This window comes from Lithobates pipiens, unplaced genomic scaffold (assembly GCF_037356315.1).
Source record: "Lithobates pipiens isolate NorthernLeopardFrog02 unplaced genomic scaffold, aLitPip1_a1.2 Scaffold_19, whole genome shotgun sequence".
NCBI lineage: Eukaryota > Metazoa > Chordata > Amphibia > Anura > Ranidae > Lithobates > Lithobates pipiens.
In genome coordinates this window covers 151,876,550-151,899,643 of record NW_027507764.1, presented here as the reverse complement: position 1 = coordinate 151,899,643, position 23,094 = coordinate 151,876,550, and the positions used below count along the sequence as shown (strand labels likewise).

General features: G+C 40.4%; 1 protein-coding gene across 4 annotated transcripts in view; it reads right to left on the bottom strand.

Moving 5' to 3' along the window:
- Positions 1 to 2,754: 2,754 nt before the first annotated feature.
- The window catches only part of KAT2B (lysine acetyltransferase 2B), a 116,976-nt gene continuing 96,636 nt past the window's right edge, over positions 2,755 to 23,094 (bottom strand). Inside the window, exons 14-18 of one of the 4 annotated variants that reach the window (XM_077491406.1) lie at positions 20,651 to 20,765; positions 18,488 to 18,524; positions 16,488 to 16,551; positions 11,599 to 11,683; positions 2,755 to 8,619 (exon numbers count right to left, since the gene is read on the bottom strand). In XM_077491406.1, the coding sequence (XP_077347532.1) occupies positions 8,426 to 8,619; positions 11,599 to 11,683; positions 16,488 to 16,551; positions 18,488 to 18,524; positions 20,651 to 20,765 (495 nt within the window). In that variant the 3' untranslated portion in view covers positions 2,755 to 8,425. Of the gene's footprint in view, positions 8,620 to 11,598; positions 11,714 to 16,487; positions 16,552 to 18,487; positions 18,525 to 20,650; positions 20,766 to 23,094 lie in introns of all 4 variants that reach the window. The other 3 variants (XM_077491407.1, XM_077491408.1, XR_013277547.1) reach the window with 3 other exon arrangements.

The following is a 23,094-nucleotide window of genomic DNA, read 5'->3' as shown; positions in this document are numbered from 1 at the left end:
TTCAAGTAGCAGGTCTGGATGAAATTTTAGGGCCTTTCAAACAAAATTAGTTGATTATAAGATCAAACTTGAGATTTTTCAGAATTTCCATACCAGTGATCAAACAAAATTCTACTGGTGTATGGGGCCAGCTTAACACTACCATATCCACAGACAGGGTGGTAACACTGCTCATTGATTGCACTTCATTAAATAAACCGCATTGCCAATATTACTGACAATCATTATTATTGTCAATAATGGTATATCTACTTGTAGGTTATAAAACTATGCTACAGGGTGACTCAGAAAAACAATACTTCTGGGTTAAAGTGTTATTTATCCCAAAAGCAAACATTTATTATATTGCAGATTACTAATTCTTTTTTTAGGCTTTCTTTCTTCTATTTTCATCTGGTGTTCTGGCCAGCAAGTCTGTTGTTTTTAAAAAGTACAAGCTCTCCAGCAGAATGTATCAGTTTACATGGATGACACAAGCCATTTAACACTGTCAAAGGTGAAAACGCTCAGCTTTTATTTATTCATGGAAAAGCTTTATCCCAAAAGGGAAAAAAAAACTGTTTGCTGTAACTGATTATAAAGTGTGAGCTGGAGTTTGGCTTCAATTTGTTAGTGTATTTAAATCTGCTAATACATTTAACAATACCACCCCCGATTGACAATGCAGCTGTCTGCTGTGCTTCCTGTGCTCATTCCTTTCAAGATGTGTCTCACTAACACAGGAGGTGTGTTACTGGCTAGTTCAGAGAGCAGGTTCTCAAATTTTCCACCAACAAAACTTGTTGTGAGAAAGTCCAATCGTGTGTACACAAGTCCTTAGCACAAAAGTCCACTGGAGCCGCACTGGCTATTGAACTTCCTTTTTCCCGGCTCGTCGTACGTCTTGTACATCATCGCGTTCTCACGTTCGGAATTTTGGGCCAACATTTGTGTGACCATGTGTATGCAAGACAAGTTTGACCCAACATCCTGCGGAAATAATCCACGGTTTTGTTGACAGAAAGTCTGATTGTGTGTACAGATCATGAGGCTGCATTTGCAGGGGTTAGCCACACTGTAGATCCCAGTGGTAGGAGTCTACTGATTCCCACCATACCTGGTGTAAATGGGCCCAACAAAGGAGAGCTCAGCAATTGCAGCCTTCATTTTTCACAATAGGTTTCCACAAATGACAATACGGCTCCAACCAGTCATGATTTTTGCCCACTTTAACTATTTCTGGTTATGGGTAAATGTAGAAATCATGCCAATGTCAAAAATAGATAACAAACCCATCTGTGGACTGTCAAGCCTTTAAAAGACTACAGTGCTTTAGAGTCTTTAACCTTCTATATGCCCATTACAATCAATATTAAAGCGGTATTAAACAGAAAAAACAAAAATGTGATGTATATTGCAGCTTATCTATCATTAGATGTGGTGGCGGCATTTGTTTTCTCTTTAGGCTTTTTTCCCCTCTCTTTTCCCCTGGTGATCTGGCCAGTAACACACCTCTTGTATGAGAGAGACATCTACACTGTCTCTGCCGGAAGAACACAGAGATTATTGCTAGCGGCTAGAACACCTGCTGGCAATAATCGCATGTCCCAAACGTTAGCTTTAAAGCAGAACTCCAAGCTATTTTTTTAAAATCTGCAGGCTAAAAAAATACTGGAGTTCTGCTTTACAGCCAAGTTTTGGATGGCATAAGGAAAGGTAAAAACCTTTTGCTGCCGATTTCTCACTAGGGACAGCTGACATCATAACACAAAGTAAGGCCATATTAAACCATCAGTGGTGAACCTAAAATAACTTTTAATGATTCCTCACTTTGCTAGATACGTTTTATTGCTGTGTTTATGTGTTTCACCTCTCTTTCTGCCCCCCCCCCCAGTGACCACCAAATTCCATTCACCACCCCCCCCCCCCCCCCAATCCCAGGTATTATACTACTTCCAGGTTTGTCATCATCTTGCAACAAATATTCAGCCCATAAGTATGATGACAGATTAAATTACAAATGGTTATCAGGACAGTAAATAAAAAACACATTCTATTCAAAATTAAAAATAAAAGTTCGAATGGTGTTTGACTCTCAGCAAAAGCATGTACCGTATATGCTTTCCGAACAGTGGAACTTTAAGACCCCATTCACACCTGAGTGTTTTGTAGCTTGACGCCTGAAGCTACAAAACGCTGGAGGGGAAAAAATCCATTATTCTCAATGGAGATGGTTCACATCTCCACTCCAAGTTGCCTGAAGCCCTACGCCTGAAGCTCAAACAAGTTCTGGACCCTTTTTTGTCGCACGAATCGGGCTGATTTGGGCATTTTTCTTCTTTTAACATTGGTGACCTTTTGCCCTGCACAAATTCGCGGCAAATCGCGGTAAAAAACGTGGTAAAAAACGCCGCAAATCGTGGTAAAAAACACAGCGAATCGCGGTAAAAAACGCCGCAAATCGCGGTAAAAAACCGCCACAAAAAACGCTCAGGTGTGAATGCAGCCTAAGGGGTTCTATCACAGAGCAGAAGTGGATTTAGAAGCCTCAGATGGAGTTTTCAGACTCATGAGTTGCATACAATTTACTTGCTGTTCGGCTTCATTGTCCTGGATAGATTGGGTGACAGAGAACAGAAGCTTCTACTCAAGGCTTCTCACACAAGTACATTTGAATAAGATAATGTTAATCATTCGACTGCTGGGAGGTAATATAACATCCTTGTGTAATCAAAGTAAGCAAAAATAACTCCATAAAATACAAAATCTCCAAACTATGAAAATGTGTCAATAATATATTTTCCAGTGTAGGCATTAGGTTGTACAGTTCTAAAAGTATTTTTTGCAAGTAAATTTTGGTCACTCAATCAGTGTTAGATTTTTACTAGCTTTTTGCTAAGAGCAAAATTATGAGAAAAGATTTTTAAATACATAGTATGTTTCTTACTAAATTGTATCTATATTGTAGAACACTTTGTGATTCCCCAAATGACATTAAGCCAATGAGGAAGGACTACCACGGTCCGAAACATGTCAGGCGTCATTTTGTAGCATGTACTCTCGCCAGCCCATTAACGCACATAGGGTAGCTGAGATCTATGCCAATGTTTGTATCAAATTTTTTTGCTACTAACATTGTATGATGTATATATATATACTTGATTATTATACCCTTCTTGCTAATGCAATTTTACTGTGTGATTTCAATACATATATACATTTTTTTACATGAATACCTGGTCTGCCTTTTAAAATCCAGAGGGGACACACCGTGCCTTGAGCACTAGGTTTTCTTTTGTATATATAACACAAATTATATAAAGTGTCTTTTAAGGGCATCTCTGTGTAATAATGTCAATTGGATATGGACACTGTAACAATCTATAGGCAATTACACAATAGCATAAAAATATACTGCATAAATTATAGATTTTGATTACAATTGAGAACTGCATGATACTGTAGCAGTGCTAATTCAATATTTAAAAAAAGAAAATCCAGGTAGAAAAAGTACCTTTTTAAAATGTTTTGCAAAAACACAACCCAGAGAAGCACAAAATGGAAGTACTGCTCATGATCAGCGCTAAAGTCAGCTAGCAGCTGATGATCCATGACCCTAAGGCAGCTATACCCATGCCTGTCATGGCACTTATTCTGAATACAGTTGGTGTAGAGTAGAGGTAGGTTGTAAAGAATTCTGAGACTCATTTGTAAGTGTCTGAAGGAAGAATCCAATGGGAACTAACCAGATTCTAAACTTTTTTTCCACGTACTGGTTGGAAAATATAAGTAAGAATCTGGATGTCATAAGTAAGCAAACACTTTGTTAAAGTATATGTCTAGCCCAAACCTTCTCTTTTAGCTTTAGACAGAGCAGGGAAGGGTTAGAGCCTTTGTCAGGGTTATGTTGTCATCTGTGTATCCTCTGAGATAGAAAGTGACAGGAAATCTAAATTTAACACTTGTCATCAAAACAGGCATTGCTGCCAGATGCTGACTTTTGCATTGAAAAACATTGAAGCTCAAACACACACATTAACACGCAAAAGGCTATGCTTGACCTGCAATGCAAGCAAGCTGCAGTCAGAGAAATGCAATGCCAAGTAGGCCAGACACAGCCTCGGAACTGTCGTCCACACTGTACCATGGAGATAAATTAGAATTTGGTGACCTGCATTTGATGTGTTTTTAATTATGTTAAATACATCTGGTGTACAGAAGCTCTTAGTGAGAATGCCTGTTCAAGTGACATCTGTCTAAAGGGCAACTTCCTCTCACTTTTTACAGATTTCCTCTCACTTCCTGTTGCATCTCAGAGACAGAAAGTATCAGGAAATATCCACAATGGGACACAGACTGCAATAACAAACTGGGTTTTAACCCTACTATATCTAAAACTAAGGAAAGAAAATGACTTTACATACTCTTTACGTCTTCTCTCACCGCTATTTGTCATCTGTTAATATAAAACATACTGGAGAACAAGAGAATTAAGGGCTTATTGATACATGAATCATTTGCAGAACATTTGTTGCTTAGTGCCTTCAAAAACCTGGTGGAAAATTTGCCACAATTTTGAAAAACTTTCACTGATAGCCATTCACCCAATGGGAAATCCAGCAGTGTCTCCTAGCCCCTGTACACACGGTCGGAGATTTCGACAACCAAATCCGTCGGATTTTGCCCGTCGGATCTTGTCCGAAACTGTTGCATACGCACGGTCGGACAAAGTTGTCGAAAAATCTGATCATTCAGAACGTGATGACATTACGACGGGACTACGTTCAGGCTAGTAGCCAATAGCTTTGATGTAGGAATTTGATCTGAGCATGCGTGGCACTTGGTCCGATCAAAATTCTCAAAATTCTCTACACATGATCGGAATATGTCCGATTGAACCAGTTGGTCGGGAAATATTTCCAACAAGTTGGAAAATTGGGTCAGACGGATATTCCGACGGAATCAGTCCGATGCATACCACACACAGTCGGATTATCCGACAACACAGTCCGATAGGACACATTCCGACGGATTCTCCGACCGTGTGTACAAGGGCCAACACTGACCATATTCGACAATGTTGCATTCATCAGCCCCGGTTACTTTTTAAACTGAACTCTGAGCAGATATAAAAAAAAAAGTATAATTGCAGTTGCGTATTCCTTTAAAAATAAATAAATGTTTGATAAACACCCCAAATCTGTTTTGGGATCAGCCTCTGTCCTCCCTTCCACAGCAAAATTCCAACTGAGAGGGGCCAATCAGGCTCTGCTGCATGCACATGTGTCGACATGAAGAGAGAGTAGAATAAGGCTGCTTTCACACTGGGGTGGGAGCAGCGTTGGCGGTAAAGCGCCGCTATTTTTAGCGGCGCTTTACCGTCGTTTTAGGGCCGGTGTGCGGGCGCTAGCGGGGTGGTTTTAACCCCCGCTAGCGGCCGAAAAGGGGTTAAACCCGCCCGCAAAGCGCCGCTGCAGCGGCGCTTTGCCGGCGGTATTGCCGCGGTGTCCCATTGATTTCAATGGGTAGGAGCGGTATAGGAGCGGTGAATACACCGCTCCTTCACCGCTGCAAAGATGCGGCTAGCAGGACTTTTTTCACCGTCCTGCCAGCGCATCGCTCCAGTGTGAAAGCCCTCCGGCTTTCACACTGGAGTTAAAGGGGCCGGTTTTTTTCAGGCGTTACACAGGCGCTATTTTTAGCGCTGTAACGCCTGAATACCGCCCCAGTGTGAAAGCAGCCTAAAAGGCTTGATGGTGTATTTATAAAAAAAATGGCATAGCTGCTCATCCATCGAAGCTGCATGGAAATTTGTTCTGTGAGAATTTCAGGCTATAGTCTTTGCAGTTCAAATGTATGAATGCAGAAAAGTTCATTATGGTCATTAGATGGCACTGATTATCATCTGAAATAAGCAAGCCCATCAGCTCCATCTAGTGTCTCAAATGCGGTATTTTTCACATTCACACACTCAAACTACAGAGAACATTCGATTTTGCTCCATTCACACAGAATGAATGTACATGCAGCTTCAATGAGAAAACAGCTATACATTTTTTTTTTATGTACTTCTTATTGTTTTGTTGCTGCTCTTTTATTGTCCAGTTCGCAGGTTACAGGAAGGGAGGGGACACCACTGTATTATTTAACTCAGAGAAATTAGTTTAAAGCCTGCTACACACTTTCATTTTTATTTTTTTCAACCCAGTGGGCTTATCGAAAAAAAAAAAACTGAGGAGCTTGCTGTACTAATTATGCAATGATAGTACAGTGATCTTCTCACTGAGCTATTGTTTGAGCTATTGTGTTCTGAGAGGGGGACTGCTCCACTGCCAGAACACACCAGTTCTGATCGGATAATGATCGGATGCTGGTTTCCCAACATGCCCATTCGATAAAAGCCAGCCGTTCAGTCAGTTTCTATCAGGCAGGCTGATGTACACACAAGCCGACTGTCAGCCAGTTATTTTTGTACAAGCCAATACCTGCCGATATTCAGCCCGTGTGTACCAGGCTTAACCCTTTTATCTGGGCTGTCTGACGGAGGTGTATGAATCACAAAAGTGGCTTGACAGCATTGAAAAGACATTATATATATATATCAACTGTGACATTAGCCATTTGCCTAGAGTTCACTTTGTTTTTTTATTGCTGTAATGTAGTTAGGCTGCATAAACAGTAATACATGTGAGAATCTTTTCTTGTACTATTTTGCTCTGCCTCTGCCACTGCCGAAGCGATTCGGCAGCCGCGCTTTTCAAGCACATTTAACCCTTTCCTCGGCTGCTAGCGGAGGTTAAAAGTGCCCGCTAGCAGCTGAAAAGCCCCGCTAAAACATTGGTTAAGTGCACTTTACCACTAACGCCCAGTGTGGCTCAGTGTAAAAGGGGTCTAATTCACACCACAAGGCTGCCTTGAAATGGGCTACAGTGCACCTGAGGTCACTGTTGATCATCGCACCAAAGCAGAGTTGTGGTGCAACACATTAAATTAATGCAATGTTGTGACATTTCAATAAAGTTAAAAAAATCAAAAAAAAAGGGTAAAGAGTACTTTTAAAAAAAGGGTAAAGAGCGCCGCCCCTCACTTCCTCTACACAACGGACACCAGCCCACACGCTAAAACAGCCAGTTTTAGCATGCAAGCTGGCGTGGATGAGCCCTTAAGCATTTTATGTTTTATAATGCAAAAGCGCTGATTTCATGAATTTTCTTTGCTAGTAATTCCTACAGAAAATCTGCTGCGCTCTATCCCACTCCCTCCTACCCCAAACTTTTTCCTTTACATTTAGTGCCCTGTGAATGAGCATTTTAGCCTAAAATCCTCTATTGCATAGCTGGCTTCTAATTCCAGCATGTTTACCAGTTTTTATAGGTACAAGAAACAGCGAGTACAATGGAATGTGATCAAGTACAATTGTTTTTTTCACAAAAATTTTTTGAAACTGCAAGAGAATCAATCCTTCACTGCCCAGCTCTAAAAATAACATTCTTCTGAAAGCAGACGGTCTAAGGGGCAAGTCACACTGGTATTCTTGGCATTTGCGACAATTCGCCAGCATCGGAATCACTAACAGACCACTTGCTAGTCTCTATTGAATTGCTCCCCTTCTAGTGAGGAAAATCTGGCAGCATTCAGGAACAGCAAGGGAGTGATTTCATAGCAAACAGCGGAGGCTCCCATGTGAGTGTGCTGCTACGTATGTATAGCTGTCACATTATTTTGAGGAGAATGATGTCATATCAGTCTGAAAAGTGTCACATCCCCTTGCAACCTTACAAGACAGCCAGGAGACTGAAACAAGATGCCACATGGCAGGAACACCTACTTTCTTTTAAGTGACATTGCTCCACGGGGCTGGCGGGTGTGCTGGCACAGCTCGGGGATGCTGAGATAGCCGGTGGAAAGCAGACTGATGCGTGAGTTGATCGGTCCGATGCAAGGAGATCTGCTCTTATGAATCCATCTTGTCCACGTGTCGGTCACGCCCCCACCCCAACACCTACATTCTAAAGCCAAATATTAGTGTTTGCATTGTAATTAAAGTGGGAGTAAGTAGAATATGCTTTAACTTATGACCAGCATAAGCAAATCTGTAACTTATTATCACTCAAAGCTAAAGAGTGCTATATGTATAGTGGTTAAGAAGCCACATCAATTCCTAATTTTACATTTTTATACAAAACACTTCTAAATATACAAAACAGTTCAGGTCAACATTACATATATACTCTGCTCTAAAACTTTAAAGCACCATTTCTAATAAAATCTGTAAAAAAAAGACATAACAAAAGAGGTAAATGCTAAAAAATCAGCTTGCTAAAAAATAGCCAGTATGATAAGGGTTAGCATGTACTAAAACAAGTGCAAATATTTAAGGTAGTATATTACACAGAAAAGTAGGTGGGCCAGCAATAGTAGGCACGTAACAGACTGCTGTCACTCCTCATTTGTCTATGAGTCCAGCTTCCTTAATTTTAGTATAGAAGAATTTCTCCAGGATGTTTGCACACTTGAAGTATTCACTTTCTGGCGGGTTGTACTCTCTGCAGTTTGTAAAGATCCTCTGCAAGTCTGCCATGAATAACTTTTTAGTCACATAATATTTGTTCTTCACCCGTTCACTCATGGTTTTCAGGTCTGCATTAAAAATAAAAAATATATATATTATATATACACAAACTGAATGTTTAACAAGCTGCAACATGTGATGTCACTATATGTTATAATCACTGAAGTTGAAGTATGATTGCAAATGGTAAGGAAAATACATCAGTACATAGATGAGCTAATTACACAGATGTCAAAAAGGAGGCACTATGCACCTGCCAAGAAACCCCACAACAACCAAGTTTGAAAGGGTGTACTGAGATGTTCATTGGGCTTTGCAAAGCAATGATCTGAACATTGAAAGCTATCCAATTCACTTTAACGGCTTTCCCTAAACGAAATGGAACCTGCACATTTTTGGGGAACATAGCAGAGCTGACATCAAACACTGACCTGGAAGGGGGGATTCTGCTTTTAACTTTAGAGGGAAGACATCCTTTATTATTAATAATAGAAAATGCTTAATGAAGTTATTTAGGTTAAGTTATTGAATTGTATTAATGGCGAGGATATGATCTTCGAAAGGCATCACCTCCTACAGCTTACCCATGATACGGGTTCTGTAAACTGGCTCTAAAGCAGACTGAACCTGTAAAGTTAGATTCACTTTAATAAATGGCCTGTACATTAGGGTGGCATTAGAAGAGCATAAGATAATCAGAAGCTTACTGTATTAGAAAGGTCTCATGGCACTTCAGTTCTGGGTCATGTGACCAGAAGTCAGTATGTTATGTTAATGACCTGCAACAGCTCTGCATTCTAAATGGTAATCATTCAACTTCATTGATATTGTTACCCCAGTGCAGACCACTGCTCAAGCATATGTGACCCAGTAGTGCCACAAGACCTGCTTTTTACAGTTCAGTAGTGATTCATGGTCTTAGGCCTGGTTCACACCTATGCAGGTTGCAGTTTGCATATTCCAGGTGCATTCTGTGTTTTTCAATACAGGTTTTTGATCCATGGACGTCTATGGAACCAAAAACCAGAAAAAAGTTCTTGCCGCTTTCCATAAAATGCACAGATGTGAACATGACCCATAGGAAACCATGTTAAATGGACTGTATTGTGTTTCTGCAAAACTGAAAATGCACTAAAAAAATGCATACCTGTGAAGCGGGCCTAATGTCTGACTAATCTATTAGGCTGGATTCACACCTATGCAGTTTTAGTGCATTTTGCAGATTTGGACTATAGAACATGTTCCATAGGAAACCATGTTAAATTGACTGTAGTGCAAATCCGCAAAATGCAAAAAGCACTAAAACTGCATAGGTGTGAATTCAGCCTTATGCCACGTACACACGATCAGAATTCCAGCCAGAAAAAGACCGATGAGAGCTTTTCATTGGAAAATGCGATCGTGTGTATGCTCCATCGGAATTTAGCTGTCCGAATTTCCGCCAGCCAAAAATTTGATAGCATGTTCTCAATTTTCCTGATGGAAAAACTTTCTATCGGAAATTCCGATCGTGTGTATGCAATTCCCACACGCCAAAAATCACGCATGCTCAGATTGAATTACGAGACAGAAGCTATTGGCTACTGGATATTGGACTTCCTTTTTCTAGTCCAATAGCCTATAATAGCCAATAGTCTAGTAATGGAAAACCATTAGAGCTTTTTCCCGTCGTACGTGTTGTACGTCACAGCGTTATAAACGACTGGAATTTGGTGTGACTGTGTGTAGGCAAGACAGCTTGAGCCAAATTCCATCAGAATTCCGTCGGGAAAACCATCAGAGCTTTTTCCGATGAGAATTCCGATCGTGTGTACGTGGCATTACAGTAGTCCTATTCGTACAATTTAGACCCTCTTTATTGCTATCTGTGAAATGTTGTCATTTATGCTAGAGAAAAAGTCCATTCAATTTATCTTCAAGCTTTGAAAACTGGGGATTAAAAATTTCACAATGCAACTGACCAAGAATACACAGCCTACTGGATGACTCAACCAACTTTTCAAGTATTTAAGGCAGTCCTTGCTAAACGTCTTTAGTTATAAGTATTTTGCATTCAGAATGGATCTAGATATGAACCAGTGAAAATGCAGACCAGTATGTTCTAGTACAGCCCTAGGCTACAACCCTAGGTTTCACCCACATACATTGAAGGAACAGGGAGGTTGCACAGCATGAAATCACAAGAAAAATGTTTTGAATCTGGATACAATAAACTATCTAAAATTTAAGTTTAAGTAAAATTGTCCCTTTGCCTATTTAGGTAAAACCTGTTACTTTGCCCATTCAGGGCACCCTCTGTTTTAAATATTTACTTTCTCCATATTTCCCCTGCTACTAACCAGCCAAAAGCCCTGTGAAATATACAGTACTTCCAGGTATGGGGAGCATGAGATTGTCTTCTCTTCCTCGCTTTAGTGCTGTGAACAAGGATCCCATCGAAACGCGTTAGCACTCAGCACTTTGTACATAGTCATATTGGAATAAAATTATCAAGACCTTATCTCCCGAAGTGCTGGCTCCTTTATGCTTTGATTTTGTTTGTTCCTGTCTGGGCTGTTGAAAGGACATCCTAAGCCAGAGCACCTGGACTGGGTGTGTCGTTTACTATCCTCCTAGCAGCTACACTGATCAGAGCGGTGTTTTCCTTGAGCTACACTTCTTTGTTCAATACAGTGACCAGTGTCTCAGTGAGGAATCACCAAGCTTGAGCCAAGTGGAGTTTCCTAGACTTGTGCAAATGCTAATGCAGAGCTTACACAGGGTTTTTCACTCAGGGCCCCTGCTGGAGGATAAGACAAATGGGGAGCACAGACAGGGTAAGTTTTAATGTATAGAATTTGAGCTATTTAAAAAATAAACTAATAATTTGCTCTGAATAATCAAAAATGACAGCTTCACTCTAAAGCAATCTAAGTGGGTGCCATGAAATTAATACTACTACCTGTTCTACTTTACACTATTATGCACATAATGAGAGGAGATATCCATACAGATGAATCAACACATTTATAATAAAATCAATACATTAAAAACGTTAACATTATTACCCATGGGGAATCGTATAACTTCATAGTACCCGGGAGCGTCTGTTCTTTTCACAGGTTCCATGAATGGCCAAGCACTTTGGTGACTCTTGAATTAAAGGGAAAGCCATAAGGATTACTATATTAGGATAAAAACATAGGGATTGTTATGTACTAAGACAAAAAGTCACTAATCTTTATTTGTAAACAATAAAGCTAATTTGGCTTATGGAACTAGGCTCATCTCTGGTAGGATACGCTTGGATCTGACTGATGGTTAAGATGAACCTCATAACAAAACAGTAGTTACATTACATTAAAGTCTAAGCTGCAGAAAATGAAAATGCATATCCAGCTAAGAAGTAGGGGGAGGGTTAGAACCGCTGTCGGATTTTCAGTGCTACATGCTGATCTTTTTAGAGACATTTCTCATCACTTTCTGTCCCTCTGAGAACAAATTTTAACAGACAGCAACAACACGGAAATAAAAAGCTGCCAGGGGTTCTAGTCTTCCACAAAAAAAAAACAATGCTTTTATTTCATTGTCATCAGGACAGGAAGTAAGGAGAAATCTCTTACAGAGCTCCAGATTCTCCAAACTGAAAAAAATGTTTGCTGCACAAAAACAAATTCTATACCCCAAAAAATGTAAACTTCTGCAGTTCCCCATTCCTTATACTTGGTGGCCACATAAGTGTGTTTCCAGGCTAAGAACATTTTCAGCAAGTACAGAAAATAATCTTGCCAGAAATGTTGTGTCCTTCTCAAGTCCTGTGAGCATAGAAGGCAACAATGTTATCTTTCTTTTGTAAACTAGTAGTCCAGTTAATCCACTGTGTATTGGAGATGAACGCAGCAGACATGTTTGATGTCCAGCTTGTGTGTCAACCATGGCTGCCCCCATAGATACTGTGGTAGACAAAAGTGTAAATTTTTCCAAGTGTGGTATTCACAGGGTCACCAGGTAAAAATAAAGAAAAAAAAAATGGAGAAAAAGATAATGAATACAGTCACCCTATTTATGGACTTGTAAGTCGTGTGTGCAAGCTGCAATGTATACTTTTTTTCTGTTTTGAGTTTAGATATGCTTTAAGATCAGACTGGTTATATTTATTTTAAGTTTCATTGTTGGTTGTACAAAACCTCTTTATTACTTAGGCTGGGTTCACACTAGTAGGAATTGAATGCAGGTATCCACCGCCTCCAATTCACATGACAGAAGATTGTGACCGGCTCTCTATGGAGCCAGTTCACATATCTCCATGGCGGCTTGCACTTTGGCCCCGTTCTGGGGTCAAATTTAGGCAAAAATTTGTCCCTGATTCATCCCTGAAACAGAGAACCGGACCCCTGCTGCGAGCCACATCCAGCAGCTCTGTGAACCCAGCCTTAAAGTAAAAAACACATTTTAAAACTTAAAGCGGGGTTCCACCCTAAAGTGGAACTTCCGCTGATCGGAACCCTCCCCCCCTCCGGTGTCACAATTGGCACCTTTCAGGGGGGAGGGGGGTGCAGATACCTGTCAAAGACAGGTATTTACACCCACTTCCGGGCATAGACTCCCACGGGAGTCTATGGCTCTTCCTGACCCTGCGCGCTGTCTGCTGGGACACACACGGGTCCCAGAGACAGCGCGGACAATTCCTATTGCGCTGCGCGACTCGCGCATGCGCAGTAGGGAACCAGGAAGTGAAGCTGCTTCGCTTCACATCCTGATTCCCTCACCTAGAATGGTGGCGGCAGCAGCCGAGAGCCGAGCGATCGATCGGCCTCGGCTGCCGGCATCGCTGGACCCCGGGACAGGTGAGTGTCCATTTATTAAAAGTCAGCAGCTGCAGTATTTGTAGCTGCTGGCTTTTAATATTTTTTTCCGCAGTGCAGTCCCGCTTTAATATAACTCTTCTTAAGTTTTACAATCACGTTAGGATTTTGGCTAGGGCACAGGCTTTTTTTCTTTTTTTTTTTTTTACATTTATACTTATTAAATTTGGCCTAAACCAGTAGTAAACTCTCATGTGTGATTTTTAACTACACAGGTAAGCTTATAATAAAGGTTAACTGTAGGTAAAATTAATATCTCCTAAACGTGCCCCGTTTAGGAGATTCTTAATGAATCCATGCTGATTACTGCTAATCATACCCTTGTCATTACTAAAATCTTGTGTATAGTTCCTTATCATCCCCTCCAAGAGCTTGCATACAATTGATGTTAGGCTAACGGGTCTGTAATTCTCAGGGATGTATCTTGGCCCTATTTTAAATATTGGTGTTACGTTGGCTTTTCTCCAATCAGCTGGTACCATTCCAATCAGTAGACTGTTAGTAAAAATTAGGAACAATGGTCTGCCAATTACTTGATAATGTTACGTTTTTCAAGTCTATTTCTAATTCTGTCCTCTGTTAGCCATGAGGGTGTTTCCTTGGGCGAACGTTTGGCCCTAGCATGAGTTTGGGCCGAACATTGGCTGTTCGCTCCATTCGAGAACACTCAAATTTGCAAGGTGTTCGTCCTGCAATACACTGCGTGGCTCACAGTGCATTCTGCGCCCTGTTTAGGCAACGTTTTGCCCAATCAGAGTGCAGTAAAAGCTGGTTGTTGCGGCTTCCATTCGCAAAAACCCGAACATCCGAGGTATATCGTTAGAGGGAATGAATTCAAACTAGCATTATTCCCGATCGACATTATACTCACTCTCACCCAGCCTAGGGTATCATTGCCCAACCTGCATGCTGAGCTGGATATGTATAGGGCCCTATCAGGCTACAAAATTAATGCTACCAAATCAGAAGCACTCCCGATTAACATACCGAACATGGAAACGCAACACCTACAGCAATGCTTCCCATACCACTGGAAGACCGCAGCCCCGAAATACCTAGGAGTCCAACTTACACCATTCTACACCTCCTTATACCAAGCAAATTCCCCCCCCCCCCATCTTCTGCCATATACGAGATCTCCTACAGAAATGGAAAACCCACCACATCTCCCTCTTGGGTAGAGTGGCATCGGTAAAGATGACTATCCTCCCCAAACTCCTGTATTTGTTCCAGACGTTGCCCATCCCAGTCCCCTATGGACAACCGAGGAAACTCCAAGCAGATCTGATATGCTTTGTCTGCAACTATAAGAAACATAGGATACCCCGCTCGGTACTGGTGGCCTCCCTCCTGGACGGGGGGCTGGCGTTCCCTGACCTGGTGAAGTATTACCAGGCAACTCAACTGTGAGCAGTCACTTCCTGGTTCCCCCAAAGAGCGTATAACAAATGGACGCAAATAGAGAAGATTTGGTTAGCGCCCACACACCCAAATAGTTTACTCTGGAGTGCAAAGGCACAGGTGGGCCGGAGAGACTCCTAGGGTCGATAGCCTTACTTAGATCACTCTGGCGTAAACTCTCCTGCATTCACGGGCTCAGCTCAGAGAAATCCTCCTTTTTATACAGCCCTGTCGGTCTGACACATCAGATGGTTCTTCCTTGGGCAACGTAGAATCTTTTTCACTTCGGTCACCTGATGGATCATGCAAATTGCTATCTTTCACTCAACTTCAAACAAAACATGACTTGCCTCGCCAGGTATTTTATGGTTATCTGCAAATAAGGCACTACACCCAATCCATCGCCCGAGTCTTCAATTATCAGCGCCATCCCCCTTTGAGAGCATTATTTTAGAAGGAACAGCACGCCAAGGCCTGATATCTCATATCTATCGGCTGCTCAACTCCTATTCTATTGCCATTCAGGGCAAGCACGCTTATATGCTCCGATGGGAGAGGGTGCTGGGAGAGGAAATTCCGGAAGCAACATGGCAGATGATCTGGTCCCAGGCAGCAAAAAGCTCTTACTGTACTCTATACAAGGAGAATGCATATAAAATCTTATACTTTTGGTACCTGAAGCCAGCGGTACTCCATGCCATCTATCCCTCCTGCTCAAATAGATGCTGGCACTGCCGTGGAGACAGGGGCACCCTCTTCCATATATAGTGGGATTGCCCCAAGATCGTACCATTTTGGACGTAAACACAGCTCCCGCTATTCCGCCTTCTGGGGGTGCAGATCCCCCTGCCCCCAAAATTATTACTACTAAGGGTCTGACCTCTACGGATCTCCAAACCATCCAAAAAATTATTAAGACATGTTCTCACAGCTGCTCGATGCCTGATTGCTCTCCATTGGAAGTGGCAGACCCCCCCCCCCCCCCCAGAAGGACCTATAGAATAAAAGATGTTTAAGACATGGAAAAGATGACAGCTAGACTACAAGATAGGCTGGAAATGCACAATACGGTATGGGAGGAATGGCACCGCCATGAGGATCCGCCTTGAGCCGAGAGATGGACCCCTACCCTTACCCTCCATCCCCCCCCCCCCCTCCTTTTCTTACTCCTCCCTCCTTCTCTTTCTAATCTGTATGTCTTGCCCTCTGTTACTTTTATTTCTCTGATCTTCCTCGATTCAATGACGGACGATGGCAGACCACATTTAAATACTGATACTTTATGCTATATATAAAACATGAGCCCTCACTACATGAAATGCTCTTTGTTGACACTAAGTATATACTGGTTAAACTTTTGTCCTGACATTGCATGTGTGTCACAATGCTCGGGCTATGTTCAATTGATGTATGATAACTTCAATAAAACGTTATTTGAAAAAAAAAAAAGCTGGTTGTTAATGAGCGGGGTGGAAAGCCAGACATAACAAGCACAGTAAAATGTAAATGTCTCTCTTTATTACAAAGTCCCTAGACATAATAAGCAATTAACCCTGGTTGTGTGGGATGGGGGGGGGGGGGAGGTTGGGGTCTACTGCAAGGGTATTTTTTGTTGGGTTCTAACTAACATGCAACTTATCCACAGAACTCTGCAAGGTACAGAACTCTGTATAATACTTGTTGATGCTTACCTTTACCTGCTGCAGAATATTCTTGAGTGTGTTGTATAATTGTTCTGGATCTTTTGGCTCTTTACTTGAAACAAGAAGGTAAGAACACAACAAAAAAAGACAAAAGCAGCAAGACAGAAAAATAAATCAAGGTATATACAGAGGCAATTATACAAACTAACTTTAAAAAAACAAAAAAACAATAAACCTTTCACAATCATTGGCAATTAAAACGTTTTTCTTCATATGTTCAGTTGCCCATTGGTTTGTATGAGATTTACAGTACTTTAAGTGAAGGTGTTCACTAAAAACACATAAATGATGTGCAAAGCGCTGCAGACCAGAGAAGAGAATAGGATTTCAGATACTGAAATCAGAGCTGTTATATGGGACCTTTATTGGGCTTGAGTCAATTTTTTTGTTCTTGTTTTTATTAAAAAAAAATTTAAGCTATTGTTTATTAGATTAGAAAGGAATTCCAGAGTACTATATGTAATCTAACAAGATAGTACAGCAGAAGCATATGACTACACTATATTACTTCATAAAGATTATCCATGGGGTTCAAATGTAGACCCAACTGAGGTCTGCAATATTCATTTGACCGCCACTGATAATCAAGAATCAAGCTTCAATAATGCTACTGCTACTAAGTTCAAAAGATAAACCTGGTAATCAAAACAGGCAGAGAACAACCTGTCTTCTGCAGTTATGCTAACACTCACAATGCTTTACCCTTGATTGGCGTTCAGGGAGCTAACCCTGTCACCACAAAGCTCCATCAAAAAACTATTAGTAACACAGATTTAGTCTACTAATCTATCCTACACGGATGACAAAATGCCTAAACCTGTTGATTATGCCAGTGGATCAGTTGATTTTACACTTTTTAGAACAAGCCACCAAAAAAAGGAATTACAAATGTTCGGATTGAAAGAAATTGTAAATTCTGTATAAAACTGTATTCCAATTTGTATGCTTTGTTTATGTATTGCACAGTGCACTCATCATGCACATGGCATTAATAATGTTTTGATTATGTATTTGCATTATTTTGAGTCCTGAAAAGAAATTAGCCTGCCTATGTAACACCTCTTGTTATCATAAAAGCACAATTTGAATATTAATGTAACGTAAGCATTGTTATTAGAAACTTCAATGCACTGAATCAACAGAATTGTTATTTGGAAAGATGCTTAGGGGTTGATTTACTAGAGTTGCACTCTTTAAATTAAGTTGCTCCAGAGCTTAGTAAATGAGCAGAAGCTCTGTTGACTTCCATCATCCAATCATGTGCAAGCAAAAATGCTGTTTTTTTTTCCTTGCACCTGATTGGGTATTCTTTGCAAAGTGAAGATTTACCTCATTTACCAAGCTCTGGAGCAACTGCACTTGAAGAGGGCACAGTCTATTTGCCTTTAGTAAATCGACCCTATAGTGTATCTTTTTGTGGCTGTTCCCTACTGCAGTAGTTACTAACTTTTTGGAACTACTGATCAATATGAGGATAGGAGTTGCCAATCTATAAATGTTCCTGAACAGGACAATCCATAATAGACTGCCGAGGGTGCTAACAATGGTCAGCTGTTATCCGCATGGTAAAACTTTTTTTCCAAATAAAAAAGAGAATTATAATGAATTAAAAAGCATGTAATGTTTTTGAGGGCTTTTCTTTTTTACTTAAAAGTATATTTAAAAATACATGTCCACCAAAGACTACCTTGTCCCAGGGTGACAACCTACTGTGAGACGTGCAAGGTGGGGAAAAAACAACTCTACTGGCAGGATAAACATGTAATAAAGTTATTTGACAAGGGGCACGCCAAAACAAAAATGTCTATTTTAATGCCATAAAAATCGCTATACTTGAACTCTTTTTAAAATGTTTTATGGAGTTTTGCTGTGACATCTGGACTAAAATTATGTAAACACAACTAAATATATATGAAAAAATATGTACGTAAACTATACAGTATCTGTGATAAAATAAATCTTTAATATGCAACATGAATATAGATTACCTTTTTTCTTTTATACTCGGCTTCCAACCGGTCTCTTCTGAAAAACAAAACAGTTAAAAGCTATACCTAAATTTTGGAACAGTAAGACATCTGCATATCACCAGAACTTGAAAACACATTAGACTCAATTCACAAAGCTAAAACACCATGCTTAGATCCATAATTTTAAGTGACAATTTCCTTTCAATGAGATTTGAACATCACATTCGCTATGCTGAAAATAAAGACCCTTATCTTTGTAAATGTATTTTGAAAATTAACAGGTATCATCTTTTCGTTTTTTTTTTTTATTTATTTTTATTTTTTTAATATGGTTGCCATTTTTAGGTCTTCATAGAAATATTCTCTAAATATGATTAAAGTCTATGTCTCATGGACTCCACTGGAATGTAGGGTTTGGTTTGTGATCTGTTTCAGAATGTCATTTAAAATCAATTGCATACTGGGCACAAAGCAGGTGCTACACATGGCAAAGCGCTCATTTTCTGTGAAGTTTGCCATGCATTTGGAAACACACAGATGTAAATGGAGTCTCATTATTCTTGTGTAAACGCATCAATTTCACTTTCAGGCCCTATTCACACCTAGAGTTGTGGGAGTGCATGTTCTTTGGCACGTTGTTCCAGTGACACACATAGGGCAGCTCATTGATTTCAATGGGCTGCACTACACATGGAAAAGTAGCTCATGGGACATTTTTGTATGTTTTTTTTTACTGTATTTGTCACCTGTTTTTTTATGTGGCAAAATGTGCGTTTGCTTTTGTATTTGGTGTTCCATTAACAATTAATAACAATGAAAGTGCAACTAGGTAATTTTAGGTGTATAAATGTGGCCATGCATTATACAATCTGATTGAACAGTCTCGGTACAATCTCCTTTAGATTTACCAAAACTATACCACAGGAGGACACACCATCAATCCAATCACTCTGTATCCAATCAGGCAGGCTCTTGCATTACAACAGGGGTGTCCTGTGGGCTGCATGTGGCTCCAGGGAATGTAGCATGTACCCTGAGCCTGTCTGAAGGGATGCTGTGGAAGCCAGGCAAATGCACACCTGTAGAGATGCTGTAAAAACTTAGTTTATGGGTGAAGGTGTGCTAATGAGGCCAGCTGGTAAACTCCTTCCTGTGTCTTACTGGCCAGTCTGTCTGTGTCTATATACTAGGGAGTTTCTGAAGTGATCTGCAAAATATAGCCAGGTATGAGGTAAGGCTTTGTTTTTAAAACCAAAGAAAACTTGTACATTAATGGTATATTGGTACATAGGGGAGCTGGATTTTAGAAGAAAAAAAAGGGAACTAAGCCTTTAGGGCCTTAGGTCGGGTTCACACTGATATGACAAATGTTCCGACATTGGGAGCTCATGTCCCGTGACGTGTAAAAATCAATGTTTCCCTACGGGAGCTGTCTTAACTGGTCCAACACAAGTTGATCCAACTTTGAAAATGCTCCCTGCACTACTTTGGTCTGGCTTTGAGCCTACTTCAGTCCATTGATTATCACTGTCAGATCAAAGTCAGATCGCTGTCTTAACTGACCCAACTTTGGAATGCTTTGAGGATCTTGAAGGGGAACTCCATGGCAAATTAAAAAAAAATATGGCATGGGTTCCCCCTCCAACCCTTTGGTCTGGTGTGGATTTTCAGGGGAACCCCCACGCCGAAAAAATGGCGTTGGGGTCCCTCCCCAAGATCCATACCAGACCCTTATCCAAGCACACAGCCCGGCAAGTCAGGAAAGGGTTGAAATTGCACTGGATCGCACCAAAAGTAGTGTATCACTTCTTTTAAAAATGCACTGCAATGGGATCGCATGGTACTGCAGGACCAAGTGATATGGTGCAAGCAAATGTAATGTGTTTGCGATCTGTGCTTGGGGTATCGTTAGGAATCTATTGGAAGCCTGATATATGCACAGTATGCAAGGTTCCAGTGTAAACCATCACTAAATGCAGATGGACCGTGTGCGTGGGAGTCTAAAGTTAGCTGCAAAATAACTAGGGCATAAGGCTCTGGCTGGGACCCAGACTGCAAGATAAATAAACATTTCATAGAATGCTCTAGTCTACAGTCTATGATGCATCATGGTCACAAGCACATTAGGTGTGTTTTCTTTTTTGAATAAACATGGTTTTACTGGACAAAAATAAAACATACTGATTCCTGGGATGCTTTCAATAGGTATTTGCCGTACTCCTTCTTTAAAGCACAATAGTCCTGGGTATACTTTTCTTATTTGTGCTTGCTTCCTTTCAATCATTTTCTTGATGATCTGTAAAAGTAAATAAAGGTGTTTGTACAACTCTCATAAGGGGGGTTCATCTTTACTATTTGTCTGCAGAAACATTGTCACTTGGAAAGAAAGTGAAGACATTTCAAAGCTATAAAATGTTACAGTCACCACCTAAACAGAGAAAGAAGAGACTCTCCCAATTGGGGGCAGCTGCTCGTTTGACATCAGCGAAAAGGTGGGCTTCCCCTAACTTTGGGGATGTTTTGTCTCTCCACCTGTTGTTGTTTTTTTTTTTTTTTGGAACAGAATGTTCAGTGAAACCTCCTTGATTGGGGGACTCAGATTGCAATAACATTTTGACAGAGGTTCCTACCCTTTACCGTGCTCACCAAAGAAAAAATGTTTTGCCTACAGTTACAATTTAAGGCACATTATCAAGGTGTTACTGATTGTCCCAACCCCAGTGAATATTACTTTGTTTCACAGATCAGTCTCTGTTTAATTGTGAAATACAATTTTGTTCACAATAGTGGTCTTTTAGTACAATTATTTGAATGAAATGAAAGTATACAGTGTATATGCCACAAAAATTGTGGGGAAATTGCAGTATAGAATACCACACATACAAGGGCAGAGAAACACTAGATGATTTAGAAATGATGATGTTTTTTCATATACAGTAGACTATTTTAATTTCGCAGTACAACTAAGGGTGGTCATAAACGTCCTTATCCATTCCCCATTTCAGTGGCTCAATACAATATTCAGACAGGGATCGGATCATTCTGAGCTAGTCCAAGGACAATAATGACAATTTTCAACTTCCACATTGAGAAGAGGTAAGAAGTACAGAACCATGTAGGCACAATGAGCTGGGCTGCAAGATACTGCAGGCTGTGTCCCAGTGCAATTAATGACAGCTACGGTAGATGTCTCCCTTACCACCCTGACCACCAGTCTTATAAGACATATCTGAGACATCTACAGTAGAACAGCCCTTATTAATAGTTATTTTTAGTGTTTTAGTGGAGTAACAAATGTGTTAGACAACCTTTGTGCACTACATTGCAAACAACCAGTGCATCAATTGTCCAGTGATCAATTATGTCCTGTGCGCACATCAAGATAGAAAAAAATAAGAAATGAAAAACAGCGGTCAAGTATGCTGTAGAAAATGGCTTGTGCACTGCCATGTAAAATAGAAAAATAAACAGAAGGGGGCGCCAGCATCTAAGTGTATAAAAATTATAAAAATGCAACAAGCAGGCAAGATGACAGTGACTTTACATCAGCAGCTTCCTGGCACAGTTCTGCATTTTCCAGTTACATCCCTGCTGATCTCGGCAATATCATACAGCTCCACAGATGATGTTGCATAGTTACAAAGTTACATAGTAGGTGAGTTTGAAAAAAGACAAGTCCATCAAGTCCAACCTATGTGTGTGATTATATGACAGTATTAACTTGTACATCCCTGTATGTTGTGGTCGTTCAGGTGCTTATATAATATTTTTTTGAAACTATCTGTATTTACCGCTGAGACCACCGCCAGTGGAATGGAATTACACATCCTTGCCACTCGTACAATAAAGAACCCTCTACATAGTTTAATTTTCCTCTAATTTTAATGAGTGGCCACGTGTCTTGTTAAACTACCTTCCGCAAAAAAAAAGTTTTATCCCTATTGTGGGGTCACCTGTATGGTATTTGTAAATTTAAATCATATCCCCTCTCAAGCATCTCTTTTCCAGAGAGAATAAGTTCAGTGCTCGCAACCTTTCTTCATAATTAATATCCTCCAGACCCTTTATTAGGACCAAGGTTAATAGATTAGTTTGGAAACAACGATTCTTCATGAATCCATGCTGATTACTGCTAATGATACCGTTCTCATTACTAAAATCTTGTATATAGTCCCTTATCATCCCCTCCAAGAGCTTGCATACTATTGATGTTAGGCTAACTGGTCTGTAATTCCCAGTGATGTATTTTGGGCCCTTTTTAAATATTGGTGCTACATTGGCTTTTCTCCAATCACTTGGTACCATTCCAGTCAGTAGACTGTCAGTAAAAATTAGGAACAATAGTCTGGCAATTACTTGACTGAGTTCCCTATGTACCCTTGGATGCAAGCCATCTGGTCCCGGTGTAAGTTTCCCAAGTCTAATTTTAACCACTTCAATACAGGGCATATATACAGCTTCCTTACCAGACCAATTTTTAGCTTTCAGCGCTCTTACACTTTGAATGGCAGTTACTCAGTCATGCAACACCGTACCCAAACAAAATTTTTATAATTTTTTTCATACAAATAGAGCTTTCTTTTGGTGGTATTTAATCACCACTGGGTTTTTTATTTTTTGCGGCA